The sequence below is a fragment of the Dipodomys merriami genome, unplaced genomic scaffold (genome assembly GCF_024711535.1).
Source record: "Dipodomys merriami isolate MVZ:Mamm:240054 unplaced genomic scaffold, mDipMer1.0.p SCAF_1, whole genome shotgun sequence".
Taxonomy (NCBI): domain Eukaryota; kingdom Metazoa; phylum Chordata; class Mammalia; order Rodentia; family Heteromyidae; genus Dipodomys; species Dipodomys merriami.
In genome coordinates, this window is record NW_027202270.1 from 7,644,124 (window position 1) to 7,665,828 (window position 21,705).

Consider the following 21,705-nt stretch of genomic DNA (forward strand, 5'->3'; position numbering starts at 1 on the left):
GGAGGTCCAGGCCAGGCTTGCAATAAACGACTCTTTTGCTTTTGCATTATTCCGGTCTCCAGTGGTCTTTGGGGGCCCCTCTCTGGGCACTTCAGCTCTTGTTTATTACATGTTAATTATGTACATCCTTTTCCTGAGCATCTTGATTAAGACATCCTGGTAGAAGCTCCTTGGATTTTAGTTACATCCTGTTCTTTAAGCTGTATCCTTTTGCAGATTGCAAACCTGAGGTCAGCCAATGGGAGTAGAGGGCGGGGCCTGCGGGCTAGCTGCTCTGTGTGCGTGCTTGCCAGGGTTTTGGAGGAAGTAAAGTTTGCCTTGCAGAGTACATTTCCTGTTGGTGTCTTTATTCTTACCTGGCACTGGAGCTATTCCTAACAGCCAGGTTAAGCAGAGACATCCAATGTGAGTGAGGTGTTCTTGGTCTTTGGGACTAGTGACAGAAGCAGCATTAAAATCACATGTGAAGTTCTGAGGTGTGTGTGTGTGTGTGTGTGTGTGTGTGTGTGTGTGTGTGTGTGTGTGTGTGTGTGTGTGTGTGTGTGTGTGTGTGTGTGTGTATACATGCATGTCTGTCCTAGGAGCTTGAATACATGGCCTGAGGCCTGTCCCTAAGCTTTGTTGCACTTTTTTTTTTTTTGGTGACAATTGAGATATAAGAATCTTACAGGGGCTGGGAAGGTGGCTCAGTAGTAGAGCGCTTGCCTTGCATGCATGAGGCCCTGGGTTCGATTCCTCAGCACCGCATAAGCAGAAAAAGCTGGAAGTGGCGCTGTGGCTCAAGTGGTAGAGTGCTAGCCTTGAGCTGAAGAACTGAGGGATAGCGCCCAGGCCCAGAGTTCAGGCCCCACAACTGACTGGGAAAAAAAAAAAAAAAGAATCTTACAGGGGCTGGGAAGGTGGCTCAGTGGTAAAGTGCTTGCCTTGCATGCATGAGGCCCTGGGTTCGATTCCTCAGTACCACATAAGCAGAAAAAGCTGGAAGGAGTGCTGTGGTTCAAGTGGTAGAGCGCTAGCCTTGAGCTGTAGAGCTGAGATACAGTGCCCAGGCCCAGAGTTCAGGCCCCATGACTGGCAAAAAAAAAAAAAAAGAATCTTACAGACTTTCCTGCCTAAGCTGGCTTTGAACTGCAATTCTCAGATCTCAGCCTCTTGAGTAGATAGGATTACACAGGTAAACCTTTAGGGCCTGACCCAAAGTAGGTTCTAGTTTTATCATGAGATTTTTTTTTCTGGTTTACTCCATTATTACACTGAAACTAACCTGAGAATACCAAATACCAAAGACTTGTGTTGTACTTCATTAGAAGAGATGATTTTGCCTGGTGCAGGTGTTTCACCCCTGTAATCGTAGCTACTCAGGAGGCTGAGATCTGAGGATTGTGGTTCAAAGTCCATGAAACTTTTGTCTCTAATTAACTGCTAAAAAAAATTAAAAAGCCAGAAGTGGAACTAGCCTTGAGCAAAAAAGCACACACACACACACACACACTACTTATGAGTTATGGAATAGATAAAAGAAGTTAGGTCATGTGTGGCAAGGGGAAGAGATAACAAGGCTCAAGAATAGTACACCCTTTAAATAAGCCAAGGGACATAATGTAACTTTTATAGAAAGACTGGTTATTACCAATTATAAATTATTCAATGAGAGGTTGATTAGACAATTTTACATTTTATTTAGAAAAATAAATGGGTAGGCAGGGCAGTGAAAAAAGTGGAAAAGAAATATGACATGTTTGCAGAACAGTGAGTATTGGATTGTTTTTTTCCTCCTAACTGCTAGAGGTCCCCAGGGGAAAAAGGAAATGGGTTATGGTAACAAATGAGTGAGCTGAAACTGATGATTGCGCTAGCTTGTCTCCTGGATTTCAAAAATGATTTTTAGGCCTGGGAAGGTGGCTCAGTGGTAGAGCGCTTGCCTCACACTCATGAGACCCTGCGGTCAATTCCTCAGCACCACATAAGCAGAAAAAAAGCCGGAAGTGGTGCTGTGGCTCAAGTGGTGGAGTGCTAGCCTTGAGCTGAAGAGCTGAGGGACAGCGCCCAGGCCCAGAGTTCAGGCCCCACGACCGAAAAAAAAAATGGTTTTGAAATCCTTCTCAAGATGAGCCTTTACTGTATGTCCCAGCTTGCCTGGAAAAGCAAGTTAAAAACATTATCAACTATGATTCAATTAACCTAGAAGCTCCATGTTTCAGATAATCCAGAGCCTTTCTTAGAGTTAGTTCAGGTATGGAGAATTTCTGTTCCCTGATGTTTATTTTTCTTTATGGGACAGAGAAGCAAAAATAGCTCTGCAGTTCAATATCCTGTATCCGAAATGCTTAGGATCCCCGTGTTTTGGATTTCAGATTATGGGACATTTTCATATGCAGAACGAGAAACCTTGGATATGGGATCAAAACATCAGCACGAATCCAATTATGTTGATGTACATCTTCCACAAACAGCCTGAAGGCAATCTTATGCATAATGCATAATATTTTATGCATGAAACAAAGCCCACATGTGGATCATGTTGGTGCTCCAAAAGGTTTCAAATTTTAGAGCATTTTGGGTTTTGGATTTTCAGATTAGGGAAACAATTCAATCTTTATATTGCAATCTAATTCTTGATGATAAATTTATCAGTTTAGTGGGATTTTGTTGCTGCTGTTATTTTTGAGACAAGGTCTCATTCTCTTACTGTACAGTCCAATGTGGCCTGAATTTTCTATCTTCCTGCCCTTGCTTTCTGCCTAAGTGCCAAGATTATGGATATATACCACCACAATCAGCTCAATATGATTAAAAAACTCTCATTACTTGATTTTAAACAAAACACACACATATAATTTGTAAAAGTATGGTAGTATAGAAATATTAAAGGCAAATTTTTAGCATCTTTCATTTTTCTTTACTCTCATCCATCAGGAATCTTTGCTAGCTTTTTGATATGCCACTAGGGAATCAATAGATAAGAAATTCAAGATGGCTGGGCACTGGTGGCTCACACCTGTAATCTTAGCTGCTCAGGAGGCTGAGATCTGAGGATCATGGTGAGAAGCCAACCTGGGCAGGAAAATCCTTGAGACTTTTTTTAAAGCCTCTTTTTCTGGGGAATATTTTTATTATCTATTAGCTGTACAAGGAGTTGCCATTCACCACGGCAGCTTATGAATACGGTGCATCTTGATCAATGCCACCCCTCAACATTCTCCCCAGCCTTCCCAGCCCACCCTTCCCCCTTCATTTTAGGTTATTTCATTTTTCACTATCTATAAAGCAGTTTGTGTACAATGCCTCTTGAGCTGTGACATCCCTTCAACATCTCCACCCCTCTTCGACCCACCCCTTCCCTTCCATTTCTCAATTCTGTATATATACAGTGAATTCCCGAGCATTCTCCCTGCTTCCCTTCATTCCTCTAACCTCTACCCTTAGCCCTGCCCTCCCATCTTGCAAGTTCCCATATCCGGTTGCTTATTTCATTGGGCTTTGACTTGTCTTTGTAAAAATAATTACACTATTTGCACTACACACTTATCTCCAATTAGCCACCAAAAAGCTGGAAGGGGAAGTGTGGCTCGAAGGTAGAGTGCTAGCATTGAGCAAAACAACAACCAAAAAAGCTCAGGGAATAGCATCCAAGCCCTGAGTTCAAGCTCTGGGACACACACATACCTCTCTCTCTCTCTCTCTCTCTCTCTCTCTCTCTCTCTCTCTCTCTCTCTCTCTCTCTCTCTCTCTCTCTCTCTCTCTCTCTCACACACACACACACACACACACACACACTATCTTCCTTTACAAAAGAGAAGCATTTTACGATGCACTTGCATTTCCTGTGGCAGTGAGTGCATCACAGCCTCTGTGGGTGAGACTCAACTGTCCAGAAGTGTGTGAATTCTGGGATCATAGAGTCTTGCTGTTTGCAATGATACCTGGTATTCTCCACATGCACCTTAGGGCATGTGTAGGCTTGCACACAGAAAGGCAGTTGTCACCTTGTGTATAAGAAGGTGAAAAACATGGTAACATAGCTTGAGGACAAAGAAACGGAGAGAGAACCACTTACTTGGAGAGATGCTTTGTGGTTCTGGAAGGCGCAGTGCAGGTCTCACAGTGACCATCTTTCCCCCTTGCTGGGGTACTTCACACCCACTTGTTTTGTCAGCTAGAAGTGGAAATGACATAGATATTACTGAGACCAATGAGACCCTAGAATTCTTGAATATGTGACCTGTGCAGGTAATAAGGTCATGCCTACAAGTCTTTCTCCTCAAAATAATAAGGAACAACACTGAGGGAAATTGTTAGAAGACATTGTTGTTACAACAAAGTTCAAAGAATAACAACTTTATGTAAGACCAGAAACTTTTTTTCTTTCTGAAAGCAATGATTTGGATACAGAAACAGCAACACCAATGATGAAAAATGACAGGCTACAGATCCAAAAGACTTGGGTAATAGAGACCACTCTGGTCATGAAAGAGCTATAGTGCTAAAGACACTAAAATGAGCTAAGGATGTAAAACAGAGCCCCAAAGCTCCCCTTCAAAGTGGAAAGTGAGAAGAAATAGGCAGATTGTTAGGAGGGAAAAAAACACGAGTGGAGTGTCATGGAAAGAGTGTAGTTTGTAGAAGGAAGATGTCAACTGTCACCTCCCTACCCATCAGAGTCCCAAGCTCCATCACCTGCATGTGCATTAGTTCTAGGATTATCCCACGGAATGTAAATGGCTCCTTCTGGCCCATGATGCAGTTGGGTATTTGCCTAGGTGCAGAGCCACCATCCATTGCATAAAATGCTTCCTCACCCTCACACCAATTGTTCGCTTTCTGCTCAGATGGTTACACAAGAGGACTCAAGGGCCTCTCTTGGAAGTTCCTTCCACACACATGCACAGCCCTCCTACCCAGATTTTTAGAGCACCAAAAAGATGATAATTACTCTTTTTCCACCAGCCCAAAAGAAGGTAGAAGAAACATTACCGTTATTCACCGATGGACTTCTTCCTTAAGGCATTCTTACTGTGGCCTACAAATTCTGTTTTTAACATGTTTGAGTCACTCCATAATAGTTGCAGGCAAATACTGTGAGGTTTAACTTCACTAAATGAGATGAAAGCTGGATAACCCTTTTTTTTAGATCTAGTTTTACCAGCTCATTTTTTGGCCCAGAAAAATAAGAGTAGAGCTTTGGTCTTTACCTCTGGTTGTCGGTCTGATCACATTTTCTGTACAGTAGAGATGGCGCCTCTATACCTCACAGGCCAAGCTGGCTCAGTCACAGACAGCCCCACGTCCGGACAGCCAAAGAGCCCTAACCCTCTGTGGCACCCATTTGGATATTTGTACTCCGAGTCCTTCCACCCCAGAGGCATTGTCATGGATAGAGAGCCCACAGGTGAAATGCTCCTCTACAGGCCAGTGCTTCAACTAATGAGAGGCTTGTGTCCAAGATTATAGGCTGCAGTGATCCTTCAGTTAATTCCATCATAGTAAATTCCATCATAGTAAATTAACCTCATATGAGTCGATTTAAATATAGACAACCAGATATGACAGTGTTCCTGAGTCAGATTTTCCCAGCTGGGTAATACATTTACCAAGTTTCCTATAATTTATCCTTTATGTTGTTGCTGGGCTAGCATTCTGTGTCAGAATCACCGTTTTCCTCAAGATACTCAGAATCCTGAGTCTCCACCCCTTGTCAGGGTTGGGTGTGGGGTGTTGGTATGTTGTAAGCATTCACTGATTGCTCCAATGCACAGTCATCCGATGACACCTCTGTGTCTAAAGCAGGGGACTCTGCACCAGCAGCATCAGCATCAGCATGAGGCTTGATAGAAATATACATCCTTTGGCTCCACCCCTTTTGTGCTGACTCGAGGGCCCAGGGTGGGGCCCAACCGGCCACAGCCTACCAAGCCCTCCAGATGGATCTCATGGGCACTACAGATTAGAGGTAAAAATTGTCCTAAATGTTTGTTTCAAAGAAATAAAATGGAACTACCAAAGTTTGTTTCAGTATTTGCTTATGCCAAGGTATTTTTTTGCTGTATAATGACTGTGTGAGCTGTCTTGGATACAGAGCCTTTTTTTCTGCATTCTTCTTGTAATCGCAAAGGTTTGACTTGGCAACAATGGTTTCAATTAGTGTCCTGAAGTCCTATATTTATTTTAAAATCTTGAGAGAATATGATTGTTTAATTACTGTTTTAAGTTTTGCCTTTGCAGGTGTTCTGTAGCAATTACAGGTGGGGCCACAGAGGGACAGATGACTCTTACAAGTTTGTTAGATGACTCTTAATAAGTTCAGGTATGCTTAAAAACTATTTCTATTGATTTCCTTGCTACTTCAACTGGAGTGAAGGGGGCTTTTGACACACTCATGATCTGAAGACAGTGGTTCAAAGCCAGCCCAGGCAGAAGTGTTCCTTTGAAATTCTCATCTCTGATTAACTGGCAGAATGCTGGAAGTGGAGTTGCACTGTGGTTCAAAATGGTAGAGCACTAGCCTTGAGCAGGAGAACTCTGGGACAGCATCTAGGCCCCGGAGTTCAGGGGAAATACCAATGGGGGCATTATCCTAGCATGAAGGAGACATTCCTGGGACAAAATGTTTGTCCTAGCTACAAAGGAGCATGCAGACAGTTCAAGGACACTGCTCAGATCGGAGGAGATTCTGGAGTCAATTATGCTTGCTTCTTCAAAATTAATCAGAACCAGGAGGACATAAGAAAATAGTTCATAAGCATGCCTATCTAATGCCCATGTCTGTTTGATTTGTAACTGGGCAGAAGCTTACACCCTTGTCAATCATCTGTTATACTTGATGGTAAAAAGATAGGGTTGTCAAATGGGGGATAGTTTGAAGTTGACAAAAATCCAAGCTCCCAGTATCTGTTCAAAGCCCTAACTGAATTTTGGGTTGGAACAAGCCACATGTTCAGGAAAAGAAATTTCTGTTCAGGAAAAGAAATTTGTTCCCTATAAGGCATGGACCTGAGATCATGTTCCTATTTAGAGCTTTCTGGAAACCATCACAGGTAACTGTTAGACATTGTGAGAGTCACCAAAGATCAGGTTCCCCAGGTAGCCAGGAAAATGCTTTTGCAAACCAGAACCCTAAAAAGGCTACACTACCATAGCCAAGAAAAAATCTGTGCAGTTGTTAAAAGTTAAATATTGTGTGTAGTTTCCAGTTTGTAGTAAAAAAAAAAAAAAGATATTGCTCCTAATGACATCTGATCTTGGCAACCCCTGGGTAAAATAAGCTAGAGGCTTTAGGTCTGTGGTTAGGCAGGACCAACGCCCCTAGCTCAGTTTGAAGAAGTTATAGAAGATGGACCTTTGCCCATCACCCACCCCACTTAAGATCAAGGGATCAAAGTGATTTTTGGGAAAAATGAGGCAGGATAGATAAGAATAGGCATGAGAAAAAGTGGTATGGTTGCAGGCTCAAGCCTTCTATGTCTGCCTAGGAAATCCTAGCTTTATTGGAGGAAATCCGGTTAACAAAAATTGCCCCCCTGATACATTGCCCCAGGCTACTGCCTAAAAGCTGCCTTGAAAAGCAGTGGGGCCCCAGTCTGCCAAGCCTATGTAGTCAGAAAGAACAACCAAGAGAATACTGGGAGATTTCACTGAAGGCAGGCTCTTGCACTAGGTTAAGTTAATTTGCAGGTAACTCAGCAGGAGGTGTATAAACAGACTTGGAGAGGCTTCTGCAGCCCAGATGCAGCCTGAAGATTCCGTTTGGGTTAAAAGTTCATCAAGGACAGCCATCAGCCATCTGGAAGGGACTCTGCCTTGTCATCCTAACCACTCCCATGGTGGTCAAAGTAGATGGGATACCTCCCTGGCTCCATTATACCAGGCTGATTCCTGGTGGAAGGCTGCTTTAGATCTGCTGAAACTAAGACTTTTGTTGTGTGGCACTCTTTCTGTGTTATATAAATTTGTAAACCTTACAAATTTCAAAGTCTCCTGACTATACCGGTACTAGTCATATAGAGCCAACAGCCAACAGAGGGAACAGCCCAGGCAAAAACTAAAGGGTAGCTCTGGACAGCCTCTGGATAAACATGTTGTTTTCCAGGAAAGCCTCCTTTGTAGACTTTGATTAAAGTAACTTGGTTAGGCTCTTGGCCATTAGGGCCCAATACAGCTCTCTCACTAGGAAATCAATGATTTGATTTCATGCTCATAAAACCAGTAGGGAATGAAACAATGATACTAAATCTGAGTAACGCCATCCTGGCATCTTGATAGAAGTTGATAGAAGATGGGGACTTTCTGAGAAGTCTAGAGGTGAAAGAGACCATTCTTTGGATTGCAAATATGTCATAAGTTGTTAGGTTCCAGGAAGCTCATGCTCCCTCTAGATAACTGGGGTCCTGATGGCCCCTGAGAGTTCCCCAGGATAGTCAGCTCTGCCTGTGTATGACACTTACCAGAATAAGGTATCTTTATCTAGCTTGCTTTGTTTTATGTGTAACATTTTTCTTAGATTTAAGTATCCTCATGCAGTTTTCTCTAGCTATGTATAACACTTTTGTTAAGTCTATTAAGGCTTGGTCTCCACCCCAGCATGTGGTTTTTATCTTTGAAAGTTATGTGCTACCTCTGTTCTGGGCTGTAGGTCTTTGAGAGACAGGAGTCCACCTGCAGCCCCTGGCTTTCTAATAAAGACTCCCAATTTGACCTCTCCAAATGTGGCTTTCTCTGTTTCTCACAGCACAACACGAGGTACCTCCTGCAGTTGTGTAAAAGGCTGACCCTGACTAAAACATCACTGCTATGAAAGAGATCAAGGTTTGATTTTGCTTAGAGAAGGAAATCATCATTTTTGGAGGAGCCCAAAGCAAGCAACCATTTAACAAGCAGGAATGGACGGGCCGAGGGATCTGAGTCCCTTGTGCTTTATCATGTATCAGTCATGTGGTTTGCTAAGTGGTCATAGTTTCTGTCCTAAACAGCTCGGTCCCCACATGACTCCCTTGAGACCTGTCACAGAGGTTCCAAGAAGAGCCCACCTGCTCTGCATGCATTTCCCACAAGACCAAGGACAGATCTGCATCTGAACTCACCAACCTATTCCTTTGGGCTGATGCTCAAGACCATATTGAGGTTGGCCTGTAACTGGGAGCAGATTTAAAGGAGTTCCCTTTCTAGTCCACTGACCACTTTAAAAGGTCTTTCTCCTCTCAAACATGTTCTTCTTTCCCTCCTCTGCAGCCAGCCCTGCCCATTCCTGCTTCAACCTCTATCTCCAAAGATGCCAGTGGTCTAAATCTCTACCTTGCCTCACCTACCTTTGAAGGAGATGAGGGCAGGGAAAGAGTTTTAGGGAAACACAGGAAAGTCACTTCCAGCAGAGACACCCAAGCCCAGGTCCACACAGGCTGTCTTCCCTGCTCAACACATGCAACAAAGCTCTCCAACTGAGAATGAGCCCACACCAGGGAGAAGCAGCCATAGCATAGGCAAGACATGTGGGAAAGGCCTGAGATGTGCCGGGGGTACAGGTTGGATTCAGTACTTACATAAGAATCAATTAATGTTTGATTATGAGACCATGCATTCTGCTGAAAGAGAGAAATGTTGATTGATAATGTGATGTTTCATTAGCCGCACATTTGAACAGACCTTTGGGCTTTTTTGTTTGGTCTGTTTGTTGGGTGATTTGTTGATTGGTGATAGGATTTCACTATAGGCCAGACTATAGCTATAGCTGTAGCTCAGTGGCCCAAATATTGGGATTTCAGGTATGTGCTACCACATGTGGCTTTGCAGAGACTTTATTCCAAAGAGTCAAGCTACAGCCCTCCCTTTACTTAGTTTCATATATACTCTTCTAAGCCTATCTATGTCACTAAAGAATACAACCACATTAAATTATGTATTGGTGGCAGTTTGACCCAATATAAGTTCCAGTTTCTGTTTCCAGGTACATTGTAGGGAATCCTTCTTAGCGAAGTAGAGGAAATTTGGCTCTCCTCTCCAAGATGAGCTGGAAAAATTCCACCTGTTCTTGTACTCAGTGTCTGGGGTGAGAGATCTTTAAATTAGGAAATAATCTCCTAACTTGGAGGAGCTATAATGGGGAATCAGACTAAGGACTCACCCCAAAGCTCCCCAGTGACCATGGGAGTCTTGGGGACCAGCATTGACTAGGGTCCCAGGAACACAGGCCTGAAGATGAAGTGTGCCCCGGCCCTCAGGCCTGAACCTCCTCTTTCTCCTTTCTCCAGAAGTCCAAGAGCTTGCATTGACCTTGAATACCAGCAGAGTGACCTGGCCTTGGGCAATCTGGAGACTGCCTCTAGTCCTTACCTCCAGCCATGAGCACAGAGGTCAGAGAAAACCCACCTACTGTAGACCAAGACATAACAGCCAGAGATAAGACCACAACCCCAGCCTGCTCTGCATAGCTGAGAATCTCCTGGCCCACTGTATCTATTATTCTCTCAGGGAAGATAGCAGGACACAAGCCCTGAGGTCTTTGTCCGGCCTCCACTCTAGAGTCCTAGCTCTATACAATTGGTACTTATGTATGCTCATTAGCTGTTTACTGCTTGGAAAAGTGCTTGAACAGATGTACACAGCTGCCACTCAAAAGAGAGTCCACGGCAGCCATAAGTGACCATCTTCGATAGTTATATCTTGCGATCCTGGAACATTCTAGCTATAACTAGCAGGTCTACCAAGAAATGGAGAAGCAGGGAAGCTGGCAATAATAGCATCTCCATTTGCAGAGACTGACACAAGCGCCCGAAGCCAAAGGGCTGGGCAGGGACCCAGGGTAGAGGCCCTGTGAGAGTAGAATCTCACAGAAAACAGGGACATCATGAGAGATAACCAATGTCATCAATGCATCCAGACTGACTTAGCCCTGGCTCTCCTGAAGCCAGACAGATGTATTTGATCCTAATAAATTGATCAAATAATGTCTCTTTCTGAACTCAGTCTTGGAATCACCATGATGAAGTCAGGAGAATAGCCCCAGCCTGGTAAGGACTGTGACCTCCTGGGGTGGTAGAGATGCCCAGGGTCACCTCTGCCAGAGGCCAGGGAAACGGAAGTTCTACGTCCTGGCTTCCCTAGTTTCTCTCACATGTCCAGCTTTAGGGAGGTCACTGAAGGCATAAGTGGTCTTCCCACCACCCCTGAAGTGCATACAGGGTGGAAGGCACTGGCTCATGAACAGCATGAGAATGGAATTCACCTTCCTGGGTGGTAGTGAGATTCCCCACAATCCTATGCTTGGGCCAAAAGGGCCTCTCCACAAAGGAAAGGGTTTTGCTGGTTCATGCCTGTCATCCTAGCTACTCAAGAGGCTGACGTCTGAGGATCGTGTGGTTCAAAGCCAACCCAGGCAGGAAAGTCTGTGAGACTCTTATCTCCAATGAACCACCAGGAAACGGGAAATGGTGCCAAGGCTCAAAATGGTAGAGCACTTGCCTTGAGCAAAAAGGCTCAGGGACAGTATTCAGGCTCTGAGTTCAAGCCCTGCAACTAGGAAAAACAAAACACCTGGGGTTTTGTATATCAGCAGCTATAGTAGTCTACTTTGCATCCTTATTGCAAAGTGCCCAAGGTTGGGTAAATTTTCTTAAAAATAAAAGGGGTTTATTTACTGTTCTGGAAGTTGGCTTTCTTTCTAGCAGAGTCTGAGTGACATATTCCTTCAAGTATTTTTCTCTGTGTCCTAGAGTAGTTTCAAAGTTTCGGGCCTTACATTAAGCTCTTTAATCCATTTTGAGTTGATTTCTAGGGCAAGAGATAGTGATCTACTTTCAGTCTTCTATATATGGATATTATTTTTCCAAAACCTTTTGTGGAAGAGATTGTCTTTTCTCCAGTATGTTTTTTGGTACCTTTGTTGTTCACTTAGAAACCTCAAAGCTGTGGGGAGTAGAAGGAAACAGGCTGATGGAGAAGGAGACATGCGCAGAGGTGTTGGGAGATGATTACCTTTTTCCTTGTTCTTGGTGGGTCTGGTAGAATTCCTTTCTGAAAAACAGAAGAGATTGATGATACAATTGACAAGGGAGCCACACGACGGATTCTGTTTGGCTTCACAACGGGTATTTCTGCCTGCCTTTCCAATATGTCTACCTGCCGATTCTACTGCCAACATACACACGATGTGTCTTCATGGAAATTATTTGCCACATTTCCTCCCTCCCCAGTGATGAAAGGAAGGCTATAGATGCGTTCTCCAGACCTCAGAACCTCTACAATGAGCCCCAAAAAGATCAAGTGTTATTACTCACAACTTCTTGACACTTGGAGATTTTCAGGCTCTCTTTCTCTCTGTGTAGGCTGCCTATACTGCATTTTTCCTTGTCCAAGTTTTTCTCATTGAAAACCCAGCTCAGTCTAAATTGTTCTTTAACATGTCCCCATCGACAGAGCCAGAGATGACCTTCCTCCTGCGGAGCAGCTGCATCCGTTCCTGCCTGTACCTCTGCCCACAGCAGCCACACCTGACTGGCCCCATTGTGAAGTGCAGCCTTCACCCTGGCTTGTACGCCTCTCCTTCCTGGCTTCAGATGCAGCTCAGTGAATATTTGCCAAGCACAGTGTGTCGCAGAGAAAGGTCAACTGGGTTGGGTTATAGAACGAGTTCCTTAGCCTAAGGCAGAAGAAATAGGCTCCTTGTCAACAGAGACCATGGCCCTGCTTTTTCCCCATGAGGAGGTTGATATGAAGCACAAGGGGATGATATTTTTAAAGTTCAATTTATTTCTAGTCTTTTTTCAAGGCTAAACTTGATGTGACTTGCCCAAAGCAATTTTGTTAAAATATTCCATAACCTAGGCACTCTGCTCATGGATATAGTCTAAAAAGTGACATATTCAGGTATGTTGCTTTTGTGTGCTACTTTTAATTCCAGCCCTGAAAGTTTCAAGGCGCCTTCCAATTGAAGTTACTCCTATATGACCAAATTTCACAGCAAATTAATGATACAGTCAAGGTTATGGTTTACTGTGCCTGTAATCCTAGCTATTCAGGAGGCTGAGATCTGAGGATTGCAGTTCAAAGGCAGGAAAGTCTATGAGACTCTTACCTCCAATTAACCCCCAGATAACTGGAAGTGGAGCTGTGGCTCAAAGTGGTAGAGCACTAGCCTTAAGCAAAAGAGCTCAGACAGCACCCAGGCCCTGAGTGCAAGCTCCATGACTAACAAAACATAAAGTTTTTAAAGAGGGAGAATATTAAGCTTAATGCAAACCAGCAAAGGTAATGCCTGAAGAGCATGTTAAAATAACACATATGCTGTACACTGTTGGCTCATGCCTACAATCTTGTCTACTCAGGGAGGCTGAGCTCTGAGGACTGGAGTTCGAAGCCAGCCCAGGCAGGAAAAGTCTTTGAGACTTTTATCTCCAATTAACCATGAAACACTGGAAGTAGAGCTGTGGTAGCATGCTAGCCTTGAACAAAAGAGCTCAGGAACAGCTCCCAGACCTGGAATTCAAGCCCCAATATCAATACAAAAAGAAAAGTTATTTTTGTTTGTTTGTTTTTGTTGGTTGCAGGGCTTGAACTCTGGTCCTGGGTGTTGTCACTCAGCTCTTCAGCTCAAGGCGAGCGCTCTACCACTTGAGCACCACTTGTGGTTTTCTAGTGGTTTATTGGAGATAAGAGTCTCACAGACTTTCCTACCCTGGCTGGCTTTGAACCTCGATCCTCAGATCTCAGCCTCCTGAGTAGCTAGGATTACAGGTGTGAGCCACTGGTGCCCGGCAATAACATTATTTTGATGAGGGTTTTCTAGACACAGGAATTCTGCCAGAGCTTGAGGCAAGTGCATCATGATGGCCGAATCCTTGCTGGAAGCTGCCTGTCCCTGCAATACCTTTATCAGTTCTTTCAGAGGCCACCCGTGGCAACGCACGCTCAGCTTCCAGTTCTTGGATGCTGCAAGTTTTCCTTTGATTTCGAACTCCCTGGGGGTGAACCATCGTCCATCTTCACTCTGTATACTCCTCACTGAGACACCTGCAAGAACCATGGCAGTCAGGGCTCGTGCGTGCGCTGTGGAAACTCTCCCACTCTGCCTGTGGGGCTCTCAGGGGGATTGGAAGAAGTGTTTTCCCTCCTTCAGTCCTCAGAGGTCTCATACCCACCCTGAAAGGCAAGGGCAGAGAGGGCCCCGGCCCTTCCTGCTGTGAAGAGGAGAATCATGATCGCCACAATATGCACGAAAGCATGCCACTGTATTAAAGAAGCTGTATTCTTTCTCTTCCTTTCTCTGCACTCCCGCCGGGAGCCAGCCTGCGTGAGAGGGCGGAAGATGAAGACACACTCTCTCCCCTGCTTTCCAGGCTCTTGTTAACTCAAGGTGAACAGGTGGCAGCTGCCACAATGCCCACATCTGCCTGGTCTTGTACAACATCTGCAGTGTGGCTAATACAATACCTGCTCTCCTTCGGGGATCCCACCCTCGATTTGAGGGCATGAGCTAGGTCGAAGGTGACTATGTAACTGACTCCCTGGGAGAGACCAGTGTATTGCTGGGGAAATGGAGTCCCGTGTGACTCCACTGGGAAAGCAATCTCGAAAGCTGGCTCTCGCTTTCTCCTGGACTTGACCCCATGTGCATCAACTCATGTCCGGGGTTCTAGAGCTCCTGCTGCATCAGAAAGCCTGAAGCGGGGCTGGCAAATGCCTAAACAGTGCCTAACCCCCTGAGCATGGGCATACTTCGCAGTCAGAGCACAGAGCATCATGCAACTCACTCTGTTTAAATTTCTTCATATGAAGAATTCCCTTAGCATCACCACAGGTCACGGCAAGTTCAGGAGAGAAAAAGTCCACATTTTCTTCTCTGGGAATTCTTGGGCCTGCATGAAATAGATGTTGTTTTTCTTTCCATCGTATCTAAGAGATGGTTCACTGTGTTTCCCTAGCTTGAGAACCTCCTCATATACTCAAGATGTATTGGAATTCCTCCCCACCCCCATGAACAAGTTACATTTCAAAGTCTTTAAGACTCCGGGAGAGAAAGGTCCCCTCTGATCCCTACGCAGAACAGAATGTGAGCTCCCAGCTCATTGGCCACAACTACCTTGTGCACAGTGATTTCCTCCTGATGTTTTAAAGGGAGATGTCCAGTTGTATTATGGCTTTGAAGTTACCTAGGAAATAGCCCTCCAGTTTTCATCCAGTCCCTCTATTTGAAACATGGGTGGGGTACAGGGTAGGATGGCCATGGACCCCTATCCAGCTGATGTCTGTCTGTGCTCTTGCCTCTGATTTGCTGTACTGCTTCACCTAAGCTTTCGGGGGGGGGGGCTCTAGAAGAAACGATATTGCTTAGGGGCCAGGTACACCCCTTGGGGGTGGGATGGGGGATGCAAGTACACTGAAGTGGACACTGAAGGCCTTACACCAACTTCTGCAGCGGCAGCCTCAGCAGCTCCTGGCTTGCCTTCCAGTTAAGGTGAGGTGGAACCAGCAAAGACATGGTTTAGGAGGTAGAATATGAGTGTCTTGTATTACCATCTATGCTCCCTTTTTCTATAGTACCATCTGCGGCTCTCTATCTACATGGACAAAAGATGGGTCCATTAATTATGGCATAGGTCTCGAGTTATTTTTTCTTTTATCATCCCAGTGGAGGAAGGCACAGGCTTAGGAGCCTTTCCCAGATGGACTGGCTACGCAGTGGGGTGGGAGTTATCACCAAACAGTCACACCGAAATTGGCCAATGCTGATGCAGGGCCTCTTGTTCGTTACTGGCTCCATAAACCAATCAAGGAGAACAATTTGCCACCAGCACACGGAGTGTAGAATGAAATGTTTACTTATTAAAAGTCTATGAATTGCTTTTTACCTCTTTTTCTGCTTTTTCTCTGACGTTTAGCATTGGTTTCTTTTCTTCCTGAGAAAGTTAAAAAAATGTAAATACATTTTTACTTATAACATTTCGTGGCAGACAGTGTTTTATAAAAACATGACTTAGAAGTTCTCATTTATACCAGGCACCAGTGGCTCATGATTGTAATCCTACCTACCTAGGACACTGAGATCTGAGGATAGCAGTTTAAAGCCAGCCTGGGCAGGAAAGTCTGTGAGACTCTTATCTCCAAGTAAGCAGCAAAAAGTCAGAAGTGATGGTATGGCTCAAGTGGTAGAGGACTAGCCTTGAACAAAAAAAGCTCAGACAGCCCTGAGTTCAAAACCTAGGATGAGCACACACACATACATCTCCCCCATAAACCCCTCACACAAAGTTATCATTTAGATGTAATTTTTCAGAGCCTGTTTAGTATTTACAGAAAAATATGAAATGCTTGGATCAGAAGCCAGGAGCTTTTTTCTGTAAAGGGTTAGAGAGTAAATAGTTAAGTTTCTGACCCATAATCTCTCTCATGACACCTCAGCTCTGAAGCTGTTTCACAGACTGCATGTGAAATGAAAGATATGACTCTATATGTTCTAATACCTTATTTACAAATAGTTGGTAACCTGAATTTGTCCTGTGGGGTGCAAAGTTTGCTGACTTCTGGTCTAGACACAGACTCATCGTAACATAGACTCAGCCCATATCAGTTCCTCTAAATTATTGCAGACACATTTGAAATAGTATTTTCTTTGTTTTCCAAGCAATAGGGTGAGAGTAGTGTTAGTAATGAAGATGAACATGTGTGGAGTGCTTATTCTGTGCCAGGAATTATCCTCTATTAATTTACTTTGTCCTTTGAACGAATACCAAATAATACTAACAGATTCATTTTACAGTTAGGGATGTTGATGCTCAGTAACACACAGGGTAAATAAAAGTACTGGAGTACCACCAAAACCGTAACCTATTGATGATTTCCTTCGGAAAGAGAAAGACAGAAAGCAATATAAGAGCCAGGCACCAGTGGCTCATACCTGTAATCCTAGCTACTCAGGAGGCTGAGATCTGAGGATCACAGTTCAAAGCCAGCCCAGGCAGGAAAGTCTGTGAGACTCTTATCTCCAATTAACCACCAGAAAACTGGAAGTGGCACTGTGACTCAAGCAGTATAGTGCTTGCCTTGAGCTGAAGAGTTCAGGGACAGGCCCAGGCCCAGAGTTCAAGTCCCACAACCGGCAAAAAAAAAAAAAAAAAAAAAAAAAAAAAAGCAATATAAGACCTTAAGACAGCTCTCGTGGTGGGCTTGTTAATCAGATGGATGCCACCAACTAAACTTTGTTTTTAAACTGAAAAATGCCCAAGACTTCCTAAACTAACCCAATGAAAGTTACTCAATAGGAATTTGTGGAACTTAAGGCCCCAAGTCAAAGAGTTGTAGAGTTAACTAGAGCCATGAGAATGGATTTAAAAACTAGGCACCAGTGGCTCATTCCTGTAATCAGCTGTGGGACTCTTTGGGAATCTTCCCCCATCACTCACAATGCTGAGTGACAGCTTGACTCAGGACACGAAATATGATTCCCACGGCGTGGTGGAGACCTGGAGTTGGGAGCTGGACCAAGTGATTTTGAGAGAAAATCCAGTCGATAAAATAGTAGCAGGAGGGTGGACCTTTTTCTCTATACTCATGGGAAATGTTATATGCATATATGCGTATTATAATATATGTAATATTCATAGTATAAAATAGATAATTATACATGTATGGGGAAAGAATGAGAAGGAGATTGTTTTTTTTTGTTTTTTGTTTTTTGTTTTTTGTTTTGTTTTTGTTATTGTTTTTTGGATCCGGTCGTGGGCCTGAACTCTGGGCCTGGGCGCTGTCCCTCAGCTCTTCAGCTCAAAGCTAGTGCTCTACTACTTGGGCCACAGCTCCACTTCCGGCTCTTTTTTCTGCTTATGTGGTGCTGAGGAATGGAACCCAGGGCCTCATGCATGCAAGGCAAATGCTCTACCACTGAGCCACCTTCCCAGCCCCGAGAAAGAGATTGTTTTAGACTAATTTGTTAGGGATTGGCTGGTTGAATGGAGAGCAAGGTCGCTTTGGGGTACTTTGACTCATTTTGCCTTCACAGCAGCTTTCTTCTTGGTTGAAAGAAAAGCTTAGCACAGTTCTAGAATCATCTGCAAGTTGCACAGGAAGAAGCATCTGTGTGGGGGGTCTGACCAAATAGAGATGTAAATGTCTCAAGATGGACATCAGGATGAGGCGCTGTTCCTGCCCTTCCAGCCATGGGAGGGAGACCCCAGAGGCTGAGTGGCTCACCAGGGGTGTGGAGGGAGGCAGCTGTCCATGGTCCTTACCACATGGGGGCGGGAGAGGGGGCTCAGAGAATGAGAAGCTGTGTAGGAAGCTAGGATGCACCTTGGAGAGCAGCCAGCCTAACTCAAGTTATTTCCCTTTACTATGAGTGAAGAATTAATAGGCAAGAGCCACAGGTGCCCATCTGGATGCAGTTTTTTCAAAAACAGTGCACTGCACAAGACAATCAGGAAGTAGCTTTGTTACAAAATGTAGCATGAAAATGTAGATGGTGTTGTTGAAATTTTAGTTTGTTTCTTGTTTTACCTTTTAACCAACCTTCTATCTTTGGTATTTGGATATGTGGTGCTGAGGAATTGAACCCAGGGCCTCACGCATGCAAGGCGAGCACTCTACCACTGAGCCACCTTCCCAGCCCCGTGGGTGTGGCTTTGAGGCAGATATTGGGACATTAACCTGTCTCTGTCTCTCTCCCCTTGTTCAGCCACAAACATTTTAAGCAAACATAGATTCTTTCTGTACCTCTTCTTATCTTGCATCAAAACCTGTTAAAGCTGAACAGATTAAAGATATATAAGTAGTCTACTTTTTTTCTTTTTGATCCCAGACAGGTGAGCTCGGTAACTGACACTTTCACTCATTGGCTAGCAGTCTACCAGCTGAGCCACGCCTACAATCCCAGGTCTGCCTCCTCCTATCTGAGCTCCCCTTACTGGGGCACTTAGAGATTAAGGCACACTAAACATATAAAGCTCTTTTTTATTTATTTAATTTTTGGAGGCCTTGGGGCTTGAGCTCAGGGCCTGGGCACTGTCCCTGAGCTTCTTTTTTGCTCAAGGCTACTCTACAACTTGAACCACAGTGCCACTTCTGTCTTTTTCTGTGTATGTGGTCGTAAGGAATTGAGCCCAGGGCTTTGTGCATGCTAGGCAAGCTCTCTACCACTAAGTCACATTCCCAGCCCGGTGTTAAGCTCCTTAGCTTTCTCTCACAAGAGCACAGGAGTGATACTGAAAGAAATGTGACTCTTCCTGGATTTCCTGCCCAGGTGCCTCCAATGCTCATTGTATTCTTCCCATAGAGATTGAGCAAGTGAAATGGCTTCACTCTCAAAATAATCTGCATCTAATCACTCGGCTGGATGAGGTGACCCAGCAGGAGTGCAGACCACTCAGAGGCTGGGAGAAGAGGGGCAAAGTGTTCAGCAGACAGTTCAAGTTCCTGTATGAGGGAAACTTCCACTCAGGGATTCTAAAAGGATATCTATAAAGAACTCACTAATGAATGTGGGCCATTCATCTACCATGTTGGAGAGACTCCAGGTTCCTATCATGAGAGAGTCATTCCAACTCCTTACTACCTCCTTCCCAGACCCAATTTAGCCAAAGGCTATAGGCACTGAGTGGGGTTAGACAGAAAATGCAAGCCAGGCATTGGTGGCTACACCTGTAATCTTAGCTACTCAGGATGCTGAGATCTGAGTAGCTAAGCCCAGGCAGAAAAGTCTGTAAGAATCTTATCTCCAATTAACCAGCAAAAAACCAGATGTGGAGCTGTGAATCTTGAGTGAAAAAGTCAAAATGGAAGTGACAGACCCTGAGCTCAAGCCCTAGTACCATCACACATACACATAGGAGAAAACCAAAGAAAGAAGAAAGAAAGAACGAGAAAGGGCAACAGGCATTTGAGAGAACCAGGTGTGCACATGAAGAGAAGAAACAAGGTGCCAGCTATTTTAACAAAGCAGCCAATGCTGAAAGTCTACAGAAACCAACCGACCTCAGCGAGTTTGGTTTCAGCCTGTAGTTTGGGATCTCCTTGTAACAAGATAGAGAGCTGTGGAGGCTCACAGGAGATTTAGAGACTGCAGGCAAAGTGGGATCTGAAGGGAAAGCAGGATAGAAGTCAGCACAAAATACTGAATTCTTGTGTTTCTTACCTTGCTGGGCCTGCTTTACTTGGCGTCTTTGCTTTCTCACTTTCTCTTCAAACAGAAAAAAAAAAAACATTAGAAATGTAAAGCAAGATTTACAAACTTTATATGTTAGTAGCTTTCTGGTATTTTATTTCTTTTTTTTTTTTTTTTTTTTTTTTTTGTCGGTCGTGGGGCTTGAACTCTGGGCCTGGGCACTGTCCCTCAGCTCTTCAGCTCAAGGCGAGCGCTCTACCACTTGAGCTACAGCGCCACTTCCGGTTTTCTGGTGGTTTATTGGAGATAGGAGTCTCACGGTCTCTCCTGCCCGGGCTGGCTTTGAACCACGATCCTCAGATCTCAGCCTCCTGAGTAGCTAGGATTACAGGCGTGAGCCACCAGCGCCCGGCTGGTATTTTATTTCTTAAGTTCCATGCCACAGCACCTGGTGGCACTAAATCTCCAGCTGGTGACACCCTATTTGGTGATGATCACATAAAAAAAATCACAGATTTCTACATTTATACGAAACAATTATGTAGACTATATACTTACATATTTACATGAATTTTTTATAAGGCAGAAGCTGACAGCAACAGAAGGGGCAGTGAAGGAAACTGAGAAATAATAGATGTCAGAAGCCATCAGTACACTTCCTGGAATTACAGGTAGGGCCTGAAAAGCTGAAATTCATGTGTGTAACAGCCAATTGTGAAGAAAGTAGGAGCAGAAGAATAAGCCCATTAGAGAAGTAACGTCAAAGGTAGGAGGAAAATAAAGATTAAACACTTTTCTAGAAATAAAAGCATAAAGGAAGTCTAAGCACACATCAGTACAAACCACAGTAATGGCGACATAATCCTCTACAGAGTTCAGTCTTTAAAGAAAGATATTGAGCTGGCATGGTGGGTCTCACTTCTAAATCTACTGCTCAAGTGGCTGAGACAGGAGGATTGTAAGGTCTGAGACCCTGGTGTGTGTGTGTGTGTGTGTGTGTGTGTGTGTGTGTGTGTGTGTGTGTGTGTGTGTGTGTGTGTGTGTGTGTGTGTGTGTGTGTGTGTGTGTGTGTGTGTGTGTGTGTGTGTGTGTGTGTGTGACAGAGAGACAGAGACAGAGAGAGAAGCAGAAACAGAGAGAGTAAAAGCATCTGTACCCAAGTATTTCAATGATTGTTCACACACTGGATGGGAGGTTGCATTAGGAAAGTTTATGCAAGCTATATTTCATTGTTTCGGAGTGAAATCTTTTGGGGACTTTTCTGTATCTCTGTCAGTAAAATTGGGCTCTATCTAATAAGGGTAACTAATGAACTTACAGAGACTAGATTGCAAAAAGTAAGTCTTCATAAAAAGAAAAAGAATTAGCCCAGCACCAGTGGCTCATGCCTGTAATCCTAGCTACTCAGAAGGCTGAGATCTGAGGATCACAGTTCAAAGCCAACCCAGGCAGGAAAGTCTGTGAGACTCTTATCTCCAATAAACCACTAGAAAACTGGAAGTGGTGCTGTGGCTTCAGTGGTAGAGCGCTTGCCTTGAGCTGAAGAGCACAGGGACAGTGCCCAGGCCCAGAGTTCAAGCCCCATGATTGAGAAAATAAAAAAACAAAAAACCTAAGAAAAAGAA

General features: G+C 44.2%; 1 protein-coding gene across 10 annotated transcripts in view; it reads right to left on the minus strand.

Moving 5' to 3' along the window:
• LOC138822334 (nuclear autoantigen Sp-100-like) overlaps positions 1–21,705 on the minus strand; it is an 80,338-nt gene that overhangs the window by 21,638 nt on the left and 36,995 nt on the right. For 5 of the 10 annotated variants that reach the window (XM_070015194.1, XM_070015175.1, XM_070015165.1 and 2 more), the window contains 8 exons: positions 20,111–20,155; positions 15,837–15,884; positions 14,739–14,843; positions 13,856–13,998; positions 11,965–12,003; positions 9,534–9,575; positions 4,058–4,156; positions 1,656–2,136 (listed from right to left, as the gene is read on the minus strand). In XM_070015194.1, coding sequence (XP_069871295.1) covers positions 4,100–4,156; positions 9,534–9,575; positions 11,965–12,003; positions 13,856–13,998; positions 14,739–14,843; positions 15,837–15,884; positions 20,111–20,155 — 479 coding nt within the window. In that variant the 3' untranslated portion in view covers positions 1,656–2,136; positions 4,058–4,099. Of the gene's footprint in view, positions 1–1,655; positions 2,137–4,057; positions 4,157–9,533; positions 9,576–11,964; positions 12,004–13,855; positions 13,999–14,738; positions 14,844–15,836; positions 15,885–20,110; positions 20,156–21,705 lie in introns of those variants that run through there. The other 5 variants (XR_011370400.1, XR_011370403.1, XM_070015156.1 and 2 more) reach the window with 2 other exon arrangements.